We start from the raw sequence: 17826 nt of genomic DNA, 5'->3' as shown, positions 1-17826 counted from the left end.
GGGAAAGGGAGTAACGCAGAAGTACTAAATCATACAGTTGTTTTAAAGCCAGATATGTCTAAGGAAATTTGCTGTTGTTTTTGAAGTATGTCTGTGCCTAGCCATCTACAGATTCAGCATTTGGCTTGGCTCTCAGCAGCTGATTTTTTTCAGCTTGAAAATTTTTCATTAAAAAAGAAGAAATCTGCAGATAGTTGACACACCACATGATGTTCAGCTTATCAGTCCTAAGGGCTTGTTTTGCTCAATTTTAAAAATGTCCTTGCAGTCTACAGATCATCTAATTTACTAATTTTCAACACCTGTATATTGCTACTTAAACTGAAGTTGATACCAGAAACTGCTCGATGGACTATAGGAACTGAACAGCTGCCAAGCTGGATCAAGCCACTGATGTCTCTTACCTGTCCATTAACCCTCTATTGGGAAAGTGTGTAAGAAATAAGGAAAGTATAGATTTAACCATTGTTTTTAGAGACTTCCAAAGCCGAAGGGTGCATTAGGACTGTTGTACTTGAGTACTCCTATATCTGTAACCCGTCTTAAAACTTCTATTTCTGACCTTCACAGAGTTCCGTAACAATGATGTACCATAACTTGATTGTGCCTTTGTGAAAATATTATTTGGTTCATTTCAAACCTGCTGCCAGACCATTCATTCCTTGAAGTTATTATGCTTTGAGGAGAAGGGGATAATATTTCCATGTTAATTTTCCCATATCATTTGTGATTTGAATACCTCGGTAATATCTTGCCAGTTAGATCTCTTTTCCAGGCTCAGTTCTTTACTGCAGTGGAAGATGATGCATGATGCTGATGGGCCTTGTTCCGTTTATTCCAAAAATGCAGAAGAGAATTTTGTGCAAGTAGGCGCTTCACCGTGGTTTTTGGTAGTGGCAGAACTTCCGAGTACTGCAGCAATTGGTTTTATATATGCTTTAGAGCTTTGAACATACTATACATTGTTTTTCATGTGCCGCTTGCCACAAGCTGACTCTGATTAAGCAGTTTTGCTTATACCTTAACTGTAAGTTTTTGTTTGCTTGTTGTTATAGTGACAGCTACAGCCATTATCTGAAGCATTGACCTTTGAGATAGAGCGTAGGATAGGGTAGAGGTGGTCCTCTTGATGCAGATAAAAACTCTGATTTATCTGCTTGGTGTGTCTTGCTCCGGCTTCTATGGGTAATGTTATTGCCAGACTCTGAAAGAATTTTTTTCTTGGGCTAGATTGGTGGGAACCATGGTTTCTTCACTCTTTTTTTTTGTCTGGTGGATTCATGAGCATCATCATTGCTGTTGGACAATACTGCTTTCTTCCTTCAGCACCATACAGCTGCAACTTGGTCTTTGAAAGAAGAAAACTGGGTATTTAATTTTGGTAAATTATTTTTATCAACATTTATTTAAGGAATAAATTACTTTCTGAGATGTTATAGCAGACAGGAAAACCTCATATAAGGAATTCCAAGGGTAATTTGCTACAGTCTGTCTTTATTTTGTCTGTGGACAGTGCAATTTTGTGCATTAACTGCAGGATGCTGACAGGATACTTTATGGTACAGTCACAAATGGAATTATTGTTTTGTTTTTTATAATTGACAGTGGTAAGGTCTGAGTGATTTATTCCTGCTGATTAGTTTCTGAATTAATATGTCCTTTCTAAGGGTGTTCAAACAAAGACCCAATAAATTTGGAACCAATTTCTGAAGGCAGATGTTAAAATTAAAATTTTTAGTGGCTGTGCAATGGAAAAAATCCATTCACACTCCACTACCTGACCAAATAATTTGTTTAACCACATGCATAACAACCAAAGGTATGATCACCATGGTTTATCACTTAGTAAATGTTCATTTGCATAAAATTTACTTGCAAAGGGCCTTCTGCTCAAGTTGCATATTCTTGTTTCAGAAGGGCTTGTCAAGCACAGGAGGAAAATACAACTTTGTCCTCTCCTTACCTCAGATGCTGGATAAATCCTATGAGGCCTTTGTTATTCCATCTGGATCCCCAGGAGGCTATTAATTGTAGGGGAAAACCCCCAGTATTTAAGGAAATTCATTATTTTAAATTAGTATAATAATTTATATCAGCTGTGTGTGATGTGACATGATGTCCCCCTTGATGAACTGTGGCACTGTGGCCAAGTCTAGCCCTGGAGTTGCTGTCCCTCCTTGGGAGTGGGCCCTTGCAGGGCAGCAGCCTCCTGGGAGGAGGCTCTGCTCTTCTTTGTTACAGGTTTTGCCTCGACTTTTATTTCACTTCATTCCCTGCCTCATTCATGCCCCTTTCAAGTGAAATTTGGCAGCTTCTTTTCCTTTAAGTCTGTGAGTTTTGTACCTCAGTTCAGTAAAAAACAAGTACATAATTTGACTTGATGGCATGGACAGCGGCCAAGTGAATAGATTGCAAATCTGCTTGATTTAAGTTAGCTCGTTTCAGCTTTGTTCCTAACCTGCTGGTAGACACAGGGGCTGACACAAGTCTTTCTGCATGTCTCTTTTCATTTTTATTATTTACAAAATAGAGATTTTACTTCTTGTGGGGTTTTTTAAGAGTTTCAGGAAAGAGTCCTGTAGGTTCTTCTGTCTGGAGAAGGATGGGAAAACCACTTAATACTAAAAGAAAAGAAGTACCTGTGTCTGGTTTACCTGGGACTCCCCAATTGCTTGTCAAAACCTTGACTGTTTTCACTCAGGAAGTATTTCATGATGCAGGATGATAACGTGTGTCTCCCAATACTAGTTTCTTAAAAATACATCAATGTTTTCCATGCTTTCCTGGACCTGTGGCATCCCAAACATATTCCTAGGCTTCTGTGCCAAATCTAGAGGAAGGAGTAAGGAGAGAACTGTTGGAGTGGCAGTTATTTTTCGTGACTTTTTCAAGGTGTTAAACCCCAAAAGAATCATCTTGTCTCTTAAAGTATTTGTACATAAAAAGATAAATGTTCAGATGCAGCAATGAATCATAATATAAACATTTAAAGAGGACTGTTTGCTAATACACTTCTTTCCCCCATCATATCAAACAGAACAGTCACGCCCGTGTCAGCAATCTTTGTTATCCTAATTGGCTGCCTATGCTTTTCAGATCAGTTTTTTTCATGCTCTTGTGTGCTTTTATAAACAGCTGTCAACTGAACCTAAACTCTCCTTACCCTTGATTTTGGAGTAACAGGCACTCTGTTCTTAATCAAGCACGAGCAGAATATGAAGGTTCTGAATTTTCATAGAGGATCCTACAGTTGCACTTCCAAAAGTACATCGTAACACCACAGAAATACTCTTAAAAGTATACATCCAGGTAGTTTTTTGTTGTTGTTGTTGTTGTTTATTTATTTATTTATTTTTCAGAGCTTTGATTAGGAAAAAAAGTGTATACAGTTGTTACGTTTCTGTTTGGTCATACATTTTAGATACTTGTGGGATTATGTTAAATATCCCTGAAGTTTGAATTTTACAGAGATTATGGATTAGTGATGAAACTCTGCAGGGCTAAATATATAGAATTCTGCTGGCTCAACTATTGAAATCAAGCTGAAAAGTGCAGTGGTTATTTCCAACCATTAAACCTAATAAACCAGCTTAAAGCCAGAGTGAGATGTTTAAACTTGCGTTCAGCAGTCCCTGAGGATTTTCATAGGAGAAAGTAGTTTTGCTTTACTAATCCTTATGGCTGTATTCCAGTGTATTTGAAATGCCTCAGTTACACTAGATCAAGAAAGCTCTGCCTCATTTAAGATAAAAAACATGCGCCTGGGTACTTGTAAGTGATTTGTAATCATTGTCTTCCTTAGTTGAACTTAATTCCACACTTTGCCAAACTGTCCTGTCTTTCAGGAGGTTTTCTGATACTGAGTTTGTATTGACAGAGAATTGGCTGACCTGCAGGACAGGCTGCAGAAGCTCACAGTTACAGTGTATTTTTAATGTTTGCTAAATTGCACAGTTTGCTTATTGCGTAAGTTGCTAGGGTTTTTGTTTAATTACTGAATAAATAACTACTCATGATTAAAACCATATTCCAATCATTTTTGATGTGCAGGAAGAAACTGACATTTAATAAATATGCATTGTAAGTAACAATGTGGTTAAGGCTAATAGCTTACAAAAGTAGAATAATTTATTGAGTTATAAAATACTGGAGAGAACGTTGCAGGCAGGTTAAAATCAAAATAAACAGAACTCTCAGTGGTAAAATTAAAATACTTAAAATAAATTTATAATGAAAAGGTTGAATGTCAAAGAAATACAGATTCCCAGGAGACTAAAACTTACCTGAAATATAATGATACCAGACAAGCTGAAAATTAATGGCATTGACAATTGCAGGATGTTTTGATTTATTTTTTTTTATTATTATTATTATTATTTGTGTGTGTATGTGTGTGTTTGAGTTCCACTGGTTTTTCAGTGATTTTTTTTTTTATTGTCTTCCGCCAATGGCAGGTCAAGTACAGAGTTAAAACTCGCTCTTCCAAAAGAAATAGGAGAAAATTTGAGAGTGCTTCATCTATAAGGTCATTTGATGGACCTGTCTGTTAGAAAAATTTTACTGTGGAAGATGGGTGCTCTGTGTCTTTTGTATTAGTGAAGAAAATTTAAGCTCTGCTTTTCTTGGTTTCCTTGAATGCTATTTATTACTTGTACAGGAGTGAAATATTAAGGGGAAACCAGTCTCATTTGGCAAACTCTTTGATATCAAACACAGGGAGTTTCTTGGCTACTGGACTGTTGGCTAACTGTGTTCCCCTTGGGTGGCTCTGCTGGTGCTGCTTCAGCACTGCTGCAGCTTGCACAGCAGTCTTGTTTTCTTTGCACTTCACAAGACTACAGCTCTTCTGAGCTTGGGTTTGCATGTTGCTACTTGCAGTTTGTTAAAGTCTGTGAAATTATGCCCCCCAAGTTTGGAGCATCATGTTGTGTTACAGTGCTTTAGGGGGGAAAGAAAGGAATGAAGAAATGTGTGGTCATTAGACTTTGGACCATACCCAGTGTTATCACATTCAGTCAGCATGAAATTGTAAAGACGTACTCATCTATTCAAGGCCTACTTTAAAATAATTGTCTTCATATTATCCTGAAAAAGGTTAAGTGTTTTCTGGGAGATATCTCCTGTGTCTATAATCATGCAAGGCATTTTCCCTTTCAATTCGTGCTGTCTTTGTAGTGATTTGACAGGTAGCCAGCAAACCTTCTGGCATATACAAAGTATCACCATGGATCTGGATTTGAAATCATATAGAACTTTATGCCTCAAATGTAACTTCCTGGAGGTTTTTACCTCATGCTTTAATGAGGTCCAAAACGTGCTGGAATTGTTGTGAGATCTGGTATCTGTGATCACAGGACTTTGTTGACTTCAGGGAACCTCAGATGTTGCACTTGTACTGTTAATACATTAACCTCCTTTAACATACCTGCCCCTTAGAGGAAGTTACAAAAAAACCTGGTGTATTTTTTTTGATTTTAATCAGAAACGTTGGTTCCTGAAATGTTATGAACGAAACATGAAGACTTTTTCCAGTTAAAGTTAAATAGCAGTAATGCTTTTCCTTGATCATGCTATTAAAAATTAAGCCAATTACTGAACAAAGCTTGAAAATGATTAGAACTTTGGAAATACTTAGTCCTAATAAAAGTCATAGTGAATAACATAGTTATTTTTAACTAAAAAAGGTTGTTGTCATAGATATTGTCATCTTAACATAATCTACTTTTTTCCACTTACTCCCCTCTACTAGCTGGATTTTTAAGTTGTTGCTGTTTCCAAGTAATGAAGGAAAATGACACTTAATTCACACTTACTGTCCAAGATGGGAGTCCTACTGCAATCATACTGCATCTGTAGCTCTACGTTAGAGAATTGTAATTGATGAAACTAGCTAGCTGAACTGCATATAGACTAGTTCCTTTATTATAACTTGATTGAATGCATGAAATATCTACCTGATTGTACTGAGTCCACCTCACCTTCTGCCGCGATGCCTCTGACAGGTTTTATATTGACATTCTTTCTTGGTAGAGAAAGAGACTCCTGAGCAAATTTAGCGAGAGGAACTGTATCATCTACTCATTAGACTCTAAGGTATACTAGATTTTCCAGACTTGTAAAGGCCTGTTTGTTGTATTTTCTTTTTCCTTTTAGATTCCTGGTTCCAGAACTAGTGCAAAGCAAGAAATAGCTCTTAGCAGGGACAAGATGTAGACATAATGAGATGCATCGGGAGTTCAAGAAATATAAAGGGCTTAACTAGCTATTTGATAGAAAAATAAAAACAATGAATGAAATCTCATACCTGCAAGGACAGGGACCCTGGTGGTACCTGCTGAATTATTCCAGTTTCGGTGTTCTAGAATGCCAGCCATTCTCAACAGCAAATATGTACCATCACTTGTTACTTCTAGTGCTCTTTTCTAAGGTATACTGCCTAATAACTAGGGTACCCAAAGGACAGAGTTAGCAAAAATGTTTGCAGGTATTGGGAGAACCAACCAAGCTATTATCAAAGAGGTGATAAGGTTCCTGCCTGTAGCTGAGATGCAGGATGAGGAGAGCTTGACAAATGTTCAAACAGTCACGCTAAACTGATTATCTGTGTTAGAATTGTCCTATGGCTTTTGGCAGCATTGTAATCAGGGATTTGAAAGTGATTACCTTGCTGAATTCAAATGTTGAGACCAGCACAGAGGGGAATAGAGTCTGCTGCAGCTCTGTGTCCTTTGTGTATTTCAGACTTGGCATTTGCCTTATCTGTATAGGTAGCTGATGCTATTAGCAGCAGGAATTCTGGATGGTTTGGTTTTGTTTTTCAGACAAGTGAAGAACAGTTGTATGTAAGTATTCTACTTTATGTAGTATTCTCAAAGCTTGGACATTGATGCAAACTTTTTTGATGATTTTTGATGTGCCTTGAGGTATTTTCATGAATAGCTGTTCAATAGATGTTCTTATTAGGAAAATTCCACGCAGGCACTTATCTCTTAAGAACAATTGACTGCTGCATGTGAGCAGCATTTGAGATGTTCACAAGGCACATGTGGCTCAGGAGTCCTGGACTGTCATCATCGGAGCTATGTGTTCGATACTTTTAATTGTGGTGTACATATACTGTCAAGGCAACTTGCGTTCTTTTATTGAAATTTGAGACTATTTATCCTCGGTAATCTGCAAGAGATTTAAGGATCACTTATGTTATTGAAACTAGCATTCATATCTATTGTATTTATTGAAAAGAGATTAGATCGATTCCCCCCCTCCCCTCTGCTTCTCTGTCACTGTCTTCATTAGCTTGTTTTTTGTTTACAGCAAGCCTCCTAGGGTATCTGTAGGCAGCACAGTACGTTACAGAACAGATGTCTGAATTAACCCGTATATTACAATCATGAGCATGTAGCAATGCTATCATGCCACTCCATCCAGATCAATTCATAGGCAGGCAAAGGTCAGTGCACATGATGGCCTTTTACAGTAAGCTTTGGCTATTCTGCATTAGCAGAATTGTATGCCTCTATGTGTTTATGCTTCTAAAAATTCTGCCTGTTTAGAAATTGTTGTGGTTTGAGCCCAGGGGGCAACGGAGCACCAACACAGCTGTTCACTCACCCATTCTCTCATCAGGAATGGGAAGGAGAATATGAAGCAGGAATGACTCAAAGAACCCATCTAGGGACACAGAGGAGTTGCTCACGTGTTATGGTCACGGGCAAAAGACAGACTAGTTAGGGGAGGAGAATAAAACATCGCTTTAATTCAAATGCTAACAAAGACAACACTTAACAGACAAGGTGGGACAGTGAGAAGCTCTACCTCATACAAAACACCTTCCCCCCACCCCTCCCTTCTTCCCCGGGCTCAGCTCTGCTCTCGATCTCTCTACCTCCTCCCTCAGCAGCTTGCTGGTCCTTCCTTCTCAGGACAGGGGGGTAACACCACACCTTCCTCCCTTGCTCCACACGGCTCCCCTCTCACTGCAGACAGTCCTCCATGATCCTTCTCCGGCGGGAGTCCTCCCCACGGGATGCAGCCATTCCCCTGCTGCTCTGGTGTAGGTCCCCCCTGTGTGTTTCAGTCTTCCCAGAGCCGAACCACGACAGCGGGGACCACTTCTCTCAGGGTCCCGGCCTATTTTAAGTGCAGCCACCTGTCCTGGAGTGACTTTCTCCATAGGCTTCAGGTTGGCCTCTACTCCACTGCAGACTTCCATGGGTGGCAGGGTGGATGGCCCTGCTGACTCACCACAGGATACATGGGGGCTCTTCTCTGGTGCACCTCCCCAGAATCCTTGCCCTTCCTTCCACTGACCTTGGCGCTTGTCCTTCTCACAACTCGTCCTCACAAGTCCCAACCTCCTCCCAGGTTCCCCTTCTTAAACACATTACCGCAGAGGCACAGCTGATGGGCTCAGCCCTGGCCAGAGGTGGGTCCTACTTGGAGCTGGGGGAGCTTCGAGAAGCTTCTCACAGGGGCCAATGCTGTAGCCCCCTCCCCTGCTACCAAATAACTGTGCCACACAAACCCAGCACAGAAATCTAAAAAAGTTCTTCAGCTTCTTTTGAGGACAAGAAGCTTCATCTTGGGACAGATACATCTAAGGTGCAGAGAGAGTGGTAAGAGATTGCTTATTCAAACTTTCCCACAAGAACAAAGGAACAAGAAATGAAGTTTTAAGTGGCACCGTAAAACAAAAGGAAGACTTTTTTTCCATGAAGCATAGTTAAATTGGAAAGTGTACTGTGAGTTTGTGGACACTGACACTATGATGCATGTAAAGCCTGATTAGGAAAATTCATAGAAGAAAAATTCATCACTGGTTGTTGAACACAGAAATATGTCTGGCTCAGGAGGTCCCTGTGCCACAAAATACTGAGAGCTGTACCACCGGATGGTTGCATTTCTTGCCAGTAGTCAGCAGCTTCAGACATGAGTTTACAAACAGTATCCTGGGTAGAGTCATTGGTTTAATTTTATTTATTTTTTTTTTAATGGCTGGCTTGATGATGTCTTCTCTCTGATGTTGCATTTCCTGCAGCTGCTTACCATTGCAGTTGTTGTATTTACTACCCATAAATACATATCAGAGGAGAGCCTTTTACATTTCTGCAATAAAGACCAATGAATCAGAGCCTCCCTCAAAGGTAATATATACACATCATTACTCAGCTAAAAAACTGCATAAAAGCAAGCTCAATTTTCCATCCTAAAGGAAGATTGCAATAGTAAATGATTGTTTTAACTAATATAATAACTTCATAATGTTAGAAGCTCCCTGATTTCATTTATTACAGCTTTTTTTGATTATTTTTTCAACTGTTGAATAGAAAATAAAGGTCTTGAAATGGTTGTACTTGAAAGTCTCAATCTCGTGAAAGAATGGCACTTTGTCTGGAATAAAAACTAAAAAATGCTTTTTCAATTATAGCAAATAATATCTGGAATCAACACTAGCTTCTGGTCATTTCTTTGAAGGAAAGGAACAACAATGTCTGCCTTATCAGTTCTTATGTGCAGATCTCCAGTTACTTCAGGCATAAAAATTTTAAGAATATAACCCCAAGCAAAACTTCGAAGTGCTCTATCCACCCTTATTACCAGATAGGCAATTCCTTTTCTATCAGAACATATTGCTCCCCATCAAAATCGGTCCCTCTGATACAGTGTTCCTACCCTCCAAATCTGTTATTTTCCAGTGTGTTTTTACCACATTTCTGTGTGGTTAATATTCTACCTCCAATAGTTGGGGCATCATTACTTAAGGCATTGAACAGGAGTCTGCTTTTCACTCCACCATACAGCATGCACAATATGATCAAATAATTATTAAAGTAATTTACAATTTTACCTCCTTCCTCTTCAGTTGAAGGACTTTTTTTTTTATTACGTGAAACGTGAGCCTGCTATTGTAGTACAAATGCTCATTTTTGAGGTATTAGAAGTTGCTGTAGATGTTTCTTCTACTGCCATTGATTCCTTTATATGTGGGGGTGTACATCCTGCTACTCAGCCAGAAACTGCAGTGTACTGTGTGTCTCCTTTTGTAGTGTTGAGCTTAATTTTAACTTCTGGCGGGAGGGCATCCTGAGTACCATGTCACATTGTACCCTTTGTGGAGAGACATTTTCATCGTATAAACAAAAAGTCAAGGCAGCCATGAAACCCAGCATGCTCTTGGTGAGTTTCAAATGCATCTTTATAATACTAACTGGCATGTAAGATTTGAATGCATGAGTTGCAAGTAGAAAAGTAATCTTTTTTTAATTTTCAGAACAGCCATTCTATCTGAGCTCTAGATGAGCAGATGAGTTTCTGCACCAAAAAACTTAAGTTTTATTTAAGGCCTTGGTCTTGGATTGATCTTTTTATATGCCAGGCACTTGTGTATGTGAAACTGTCCAAAAGTGAGCACAGACAGGCTGTTATTTGGATGAGAGCAAAAAAATTAAGTTTCTTTTGAGAAGCTGAACATAAGAGCTCCATCAGATTACCATCAGATTATTCCTTCTCTCCTCTTTTTCTTAATTCCAGTTGTGGTCTGATATGAAGGTAAGGATTGGAAACCATTTTTCCAATTATTCACACTTGTTCTTGTAGTGAAAAACTTTGTGAAACATATAGAAAGGATGTCTTGCAAGGTCTTATGTTACATTCTTGATTGAACTGACCCTGTTCTATTGAAATGTAGAAGAATAATATTAAGAAAATATTAGTGCATTTGGTTAATTATAGCAGTTAATCACAGACAGGTAGCTTAACTGGGTATCTCGTAAAGGTTCTTCTGTAACTGATTATCTCTCGGTAGTTCTCACAGAAATGAGTTGTTTCATAATTTGGGATTCACTGCACTTGCGATACCCTAAAAATTTTAAGTTTGGCATTAAACCCAAGACTGCTTTAATATTGCATGTTACTGTACTTCTCACCGTATGATTTCATCCTCTGTATGGATTGGGTGTTGCGTCCGGTGTTGCTGTCTTGCTTTCCTATCCTCTGAGTACCCTTTGGCAGCAAGAAAATATTTAATAATGCCAGCCCGCTGCTGTATTTGAACTCAGTTTCTAAAACACTTCTTAGAGTATATCCTCCTACAAACTTTTATTGTGGAGTTCCACATTTCTCCCGTGGCTGAGAGGTCATTAGAGAGGGCATCAATCACTATGCCTGTGCTTGAAACACAAACAGGACATTTATATGACCTTCAGATACTACAATGACAAAAAAATGTTTGTAGATTTAAGTGCTTTTGATACATAGTTTCTTGGGGACATGCATGTGGACAGTGCAACTGCAAAGACTGCAGGTATTGGTAGGTGAGCTATATTCAGAGTGTCATTCTCCTCTGTCCGTCCTTCTTTTCTAAGGTCTCAGCTATCCAGTTGCAGTGAAAGTGAGAAAAGGTGATAACCATGCCAGCTACTGTTCTTATAAGAATGAAAATGGTGTATATTTGATGCATGTGACTCGGTGAATGCTGTATATATAAAATGCCCAGTTCTGTGACTATGATGAATGTGTACTGCTCTCAAGTTAGCTCGAGAACATCTTAAGCCACAATCACCACAGAGTAATTAATTATGTACTTACTACTACTAGGAGAAGGAATTAAGGAGCATCTTCGGAGTGCTGCAGAACGATGTGGTCATTGGAGGAAAAGATGAGGTTCAGTACCTCAAATTTGTATCATCGCTTGGTTAAGAACCCTGTGTCCTAGTTTAACTGCTGAATGCTGAGATATCCTCTGGTGGAACTGTAACTACCTTCTTCCACGACTTCATTGTTATCCCCCCTGTAGTCTACTTACATATGTATGCCACAGATAAAATAAAAACTCATGAATGGCCACCTTCTGTCTCTGTCCCAGTTCTGTAACGTGACTTGATTAGTAGAAAGTTAGACATCTGAACATCTGTGTGCTAAGGTCATCTGTGGATTCCCGTGCTTTGCATTAAATTCTCTGCTGCTCTGCAGTGCACTTCCTTTTGTTTTGAGTGGCATTGCTAACGACCACAGGCTGCTTTGAGTTTCAGTTCACTGCAAGACCTCCACAAGAATCCAGCCAGAGTTTTGCAAGTGGATTAGGTGAATGTGCTGGCTGAGTAGTACAGGTGATTCCCTCGTTTCTTTATTTCTTTTTCTGGTACTCTCCAGGCCATCCTTCTGGAAGATATTTCAAGGTATAATTTTTTTCTTTCGTACATACGCTAAAATGAATTCTAGCTATTTTCTACACTGTGTCATATTTCAATCTTTTTTTTTTGTCCTAAAAGGTTTTTTTGAAACTTTTATTGAAAAAAAAGAGGAAAAAGATCCTTAAGAGATCTAGTAACTAAGTAGTAAACACTGAATGTCACAGCAAAGTCAGATCATGACAATGTAACAGGATATATTGGCTCTTAAGGAGAAAATTACTGTCATTCTTTTTATCTCATGGAGTTTAAAAATAAGACATTTCGCAAGTGTAGTAATACACAAGGTTTTGGTTTGGCTTGGTTTGGTCTTACATGCTTCTTCTTTTAATTGGTTAGTTTTATTTCAGTGATTGTAGGTGCTATTTTGACAAGCTTCATAATTCAATTTTGCTTCTTGCAAACTAGAAAGGTGACCAGAATGACTCCTGTCATTCCAGTGCCACAGAGGAATTTAGATACACATTGTATTCATATTCAAGGAATTTTTGTTTCAATCTGTTCATAGTTAATAAGCTGTTTTAATTTTTAGATCTTTGTATAAGAATTAATGGAAAAATTCTAATTTTTCAACTCTTAGAGAAACTTATTCTGTGTTCAAATGGTGCCTTTCAACTAGCCCTCTTTAAAAATAGCATACTTGATCATGGTGGGGGAACCAAAGTAACTCTTTTTATTTCATAATGCTTATCTGAGGATGTTTTAGTTCTGTGTAAATACCTTGGAGAGTAGAAGCACCAAAATGAATAGAGATTGATTCAATACACATGCCTTGGGGGAAAAAAAATCCCCACCCTCAATGCTACAAATATCAGTCACATGTTATATCAAACTCTTAGAGAATGAGCAGGCACATAATCTCATTCTTTTTTCAAAGCGATAAATAAAGACCATGTTAAGCACAGTCATGATTTAGTAATGACTGAATTCAGTGAGTTTTGAAGCATCAGATTCTGAAGAAAGATTTGGCAAAAATTTGCTATTTGTACATTTTTATACGTGCCATCCTATAGTATAAACCATATCCTGTTGGTTTACTCTTAAAATCTGGAACTTTCTGGCAAAGATTCACAAATGAATTTTAATTTTTCGTGGTTGCTGACAGCTAATCTCTCCTGCTGCCTTTGATGAACAATATGACAAGCACAGGCAGTGGAGGGTGGGTTATATTGTGTTTGAGCATAGTCTCTGCCTGTGCAGGGAGAGAACTCCGACAGCAGAGTAGAGCTGCCAAAATGAATTGTTGTGACTCAAAATCTTGCAGGTCCTTTGGTGGAAGAGTAGTTATTTTATATGCATATCTGCACCCAGGGGGTTTCCTTTTGGCTTTTTCATGTGAAGATTTGTTCTCACACATCTGAATTGGTGTTTTTTTTTACTTTGCTTTGAGATTTGGGTTTTCCTATCTAGATGGATACATATTTGATAGCAGCAAGACTACTGTTAGGCCACTAAGTGATTGTGTGCATTGTGTCTGGCTGATACTGGTAGAAGGCTGTTTTCCTGTTCAACTTCAAAATTAAGCTTCAAAAGAAAATGACAATACAGAGAATCAAAATCACTATTACTTGGTCCCATGGCCTGAGTTAGGCAATATTTTAATTCAGAATTTTAAATACAGTAAGAACAGGGTTGAATAGCTGAATTGCTATCTAACATGTTAATGGATTTTTAGCATTTGTAAGAATGAGCATTTTGAGTGTCTTTATATTTTTGTTCTGAATGAAAAAAATAGCTGACTATTTTTTTTAGCATTAATAATATAAGACTTTAAATTTGATTGTTGTAAGTATGTGAGAACATCACTGCTCTGGTGGACTTTTTGTTTCTGAGGCATGTTTTATCTCCAGCAAGGGAAGCCCATTTCTGTATCTCTTGTGCCAGCCTGAGCTCATGACCTGGGCTCCACTGGCTTCAGGGGGGCTGCAGGGGAGACTATGTGTGCACTTAATGTATTTTAGTGAACAACATGCTTTACTGTTCTCCACCCCCTTACCATTTCCTCACAGTTGGGATTATATGAAGTGTTGGGTCTATAGCGTCTATTAAGCAAATGCGAAATAAGGTTTTCCTTTTGTGGCGTGTGGGTGGTATAGATGGCAACAAAAATATTGGCACTTTCAGCTTGCATAATTCTGAGGTCTGATATGTGTTAGTGTGAGCATTTGGAATGAAACAGTATCTGTCCTTCAGGGTAGTTATGGTCTAGCTAACAGTTTTCTCCAAGTACAAGCTTTCCATTCATGTATGGTAGGTCTATAAGTGTTTCGGGTTTTTACCAAGTTTTGTATTTTAAATTTTCTGCTCAGAGGAGTGGCTTAATCTCTAATTCTTTCTACAGCTTATTAAATTCCAGTAAGCTTGTTTGTTCTAACACTTAACTTCCCCCGTTAATATACTATTTTTGTTAATAAGAGGAATGATAATTTATATTTTAGTGTAGTAAATAATTTAAACTTCTTGTCTTTTTCAGTGATAGCTGGTTTTCGAGGGACAGTCCCACATGGCCTATCACTGGAGATTGGAGACACCGTTCAAATATTAGAGAAATGTGATGGTGAGTTTGCAGGTTGGAATTCCAGTAATAATGAAGTTTTGTGTACTGTTGATTTGAACACCATGGTTATGCATTTATTTTCTTAAATTAACACATTATTAGAGTCAATAATATAATACATTCTGGCCTCTTCATTTTTTTCCAACTTCAGTCATCTCTAATCCCTATAATAATTAATTTGCTGTTCATTCTTTGTATTTAATTTCTCTGTTTAATAAACATTCACAGAGGATAACAGTTAAAACAGCAAGGAGTTCTCATTGTGGTTCATCTGCTTTCTTGGTGTTTCCAAGGGAAGCCTGGCTGTCATCAAGACCTTTTCAAATTAATTCAAAGTGCTAAGTTCAAATCTTAAAGCAGCATAAACATTTTCTTCTGACTCTCTTCTGAGGTAGAGAATACTAATATGATTTCAGCAAATGTCAGTTACTAGTGTAAGAGGAATAAAGTTTCATGTTTTTCATAATCTACCTCCTTGACACATTACCTGAGACTTGTCTGTCAATATGATTTTTTGATCATTTAGGGTTATATAGGTATTTTTTGGTTTCATATCGGGATTATATACTGTTAACCTTGTAAGAAATTTTCTTACAGAAGGCATGGGGTCTGTTCTTTTGAATCAAGTATATTATGAATTTTATATAGTAATGTGAATGATAGATTTAGAACATTAAGTCCAAAAAATTATTTGTAACTATTTACAGTGAATATGAAACAATTTCCCTTTTGTCTGGTGTTAGAAACATTTTGGGGGCACAGGGTTAAAGAGTAGTTCCTGAAATTGTGTGAATTAAGTCATCTGAATATGAGCTGGTTTAAACAAAATACCTTTTAAATGAGTGCAGTCTGACAGCACTGTGTAATTGTCATATCTGTCCAAAAGGGAAAGATGAAATCTGTTTTACATATGGAAATGATCTGCATACTTTAAAAAGCAAAATGTTCTTTCTTTGCAGGATGGTACAGAGGATTTGCCTTAAAAAACCCCAATGTTAAGGTAAAGGTCAATTGCAGTTTTGCATTCTTTGGCAAAAATGTATATTTACTTTTTAAAAGCTTATAGTCTCCATGTAAATATATGATATTTACTCTTAAAAGAAAACCAGAGCTTAGTGTTAAATATATTATTGATATTGCTTTAATTAGATCTGGACATGGGTTACACTTCTGTAATGTTCCTATATATTAGGGTGATACACTTTACAAATCTGAGGCTCTGGTGAATTGTCTTTTATTTCTGATTTTTAGACTGTGAACTCAGAGGAAGCTAAGTTAAAGGGAAAAGACTACTGAGAATACAAATCGTAAAAACTGTTGGAAAAGTTGGTTAGACTGTGCCTATTTTTCTTGATGTTATGAATTAATTTAGAGACAGCAAGTTTATAGGAGCCATGTGCAGAGTATCAACTGAATAAAAGATAGGCATCATCAGGTAAAATGTATGGTTCATTTTATTTTTCTTTGATGTGTGGTCTTTGATTTCTATAGTAGTATAGCTTATAGTACTCTAAACCAGGCTTCACTGATTTTTTTCTTTTTTCTGCATTCATACATGAGATACTATGAAATTCATATTTCAGCATTTGTTCATGTTGAATATGTTTAAGCTTTACCTATTTTATTTACCTTTCTATTTTCTTAATCTCTCCTAGCGCCTTGCCTCTATGAATGTAAAGATTTTGTTTTTCATATGGGAGATCATTTCAACAATTCCTTTTTTTTTTTTTTCTCAACATAGTACTAGAGTTTTTAGTCTTATTAAAGCCATTGAAGAAAGATCTTAAATCATCTGTTGCTCCTTTAACCTATATTGTAATCTTCACTCTTTTTTTTGTCTCTTCATTTCCAAGCCTCTTCAGCTTCAAAATAGGTCACATACACATTAATTTTAGAAGTTTATAGGGACTCATATCATAAGTCATTGGTTTTTTGTGCCTAGGCCTGCAGTCTCTGCTCACATAAATTTCCTTTGCTTTATATGGAAGGTCAATGTGAACAATAAATTTAGCCACAGAGTCTACTCTGATGGTTACTACTTTGACCTCATTGATATATATTGCAATTTGATTTATAAGACGTGAGCAGTTGGGATTTGTTATTGCATCTTCTGTGTCTTTTGTTGCAATTCTCACCACATGCTTGCTGTCAGTCTTGCTTTGTGGTCTGTCAAATGTGTTGATAGAAGTTATGAATAGGTTTTCTAAACATGACTTGATGTGTGAAGGAATGAGATATATATTTTCTGCTTTCCTGGTGTGAATGCAAACAGTTTTCTGAATTGGGTTTTTGAAGGGAGTCTCTCTGAAAGTAAAATCATAAGAGCACCTTGTAACTCCACTTGTTATTGGTATTGCTCTGTCAAGATTCTTCCCTTGTTATTCTGCCAGCTTTGACATTCAAATAAATTATCTGTGGCAGCTGCTCTGCGGTAAGCGTGCATATGCAGCCATCCTGCTTTCTGGCACATCGTTACAAGTGCAAGGCTGTACAACTTACTGTCCTTGGGAGATGCTCTTCTGAACTACTTTACATTAAAGAGAAGTAGAAGCATTTACAAGGGCAGTTGCCTCTACATAGTAGATGTGTTTTTGTCGAAGGTCTAACGTCTGTGTTAAAAGAAAATGGCACACCATCATCACAAAGGAAAACTGTATGCAGCTCTGCCGATTATAAAGAGGACATATATGTATTTTCCCTCACTGCGTTATGTATATGCTGTAGCGTATTACCTTTCCAGCCAGAAGCTTGAAACTGAATTGTGTCATTTTGCTTATTGTTCTGATTTATAAAGGTTAGTGAGCTGTAAAAGCAGTATGACTGTTGCAGCAATGCTGTCTGTTCAAAAGAACAGTGGAGAGCCCTTAAATAACTAGAAAAGGACCACTCCTGTCAGGACACTGAGGCTCTTGGGTAGGCATCTACCACAGCTTTCCTGTGCACTGAAGGGCATAGTAGCCACCACGTAAAACTTTATTTTGACTTTATTAACTTTATTTTTATTGAACTTTGTTAACTTTATTTATTTTGCTTTATTTTGAAAATCCCTACCTGAAGATACTATTCTTAAGACTTTGTTGG

General features: G+C 37.6%; 1 protein-coding gene across 4 annotated transcripts in view; it reads left to right on the top strand.

Annotated features, from left to right (window-relative positions):
- DOCK4 (dedicator of cytokinesis 4) overlaps positions 1 to 17826 on the top strand; it is a 264136-nt gene that overhangs the window by 79595 nt on the left and 166715 nt on the right. For all 4 annotated transcript variants that reach the window (XM_042792612.1, XM_042792610.1, XM_042792611.1 and 1 more), the window contains exons 2-3: positions 14662 to 14745; positions 15705 to 15745. In XM_042792612.1, coding sequence (XP_042648546.1) covers positions 14662 to 14745; positions 15705 to 15745 — 125 coding nt within the window. The remainder of the gene's footprint in view (positions 1 to 14661; positions 14746 to 15704; positions 15746 to 17826) is intronic.

Source organism: Tyto alba, unplaced genomic scaffold, assembly GCF_018691265.1.
Source record: "Tyto alba isolate M040663 unplaced genomic scaffold, T.alba_DEE_v4.0 Super-Scaffold_2, whole genome shotgun sequence".
NCBI lineage: Eukaryota > Metazoa > Chordata > Aves > Strigiformes > Tytonidae > Tyto > Tyto alba.
This window is presented reverse-complemented; position numbering and strand designations above follow the sequence as displayed.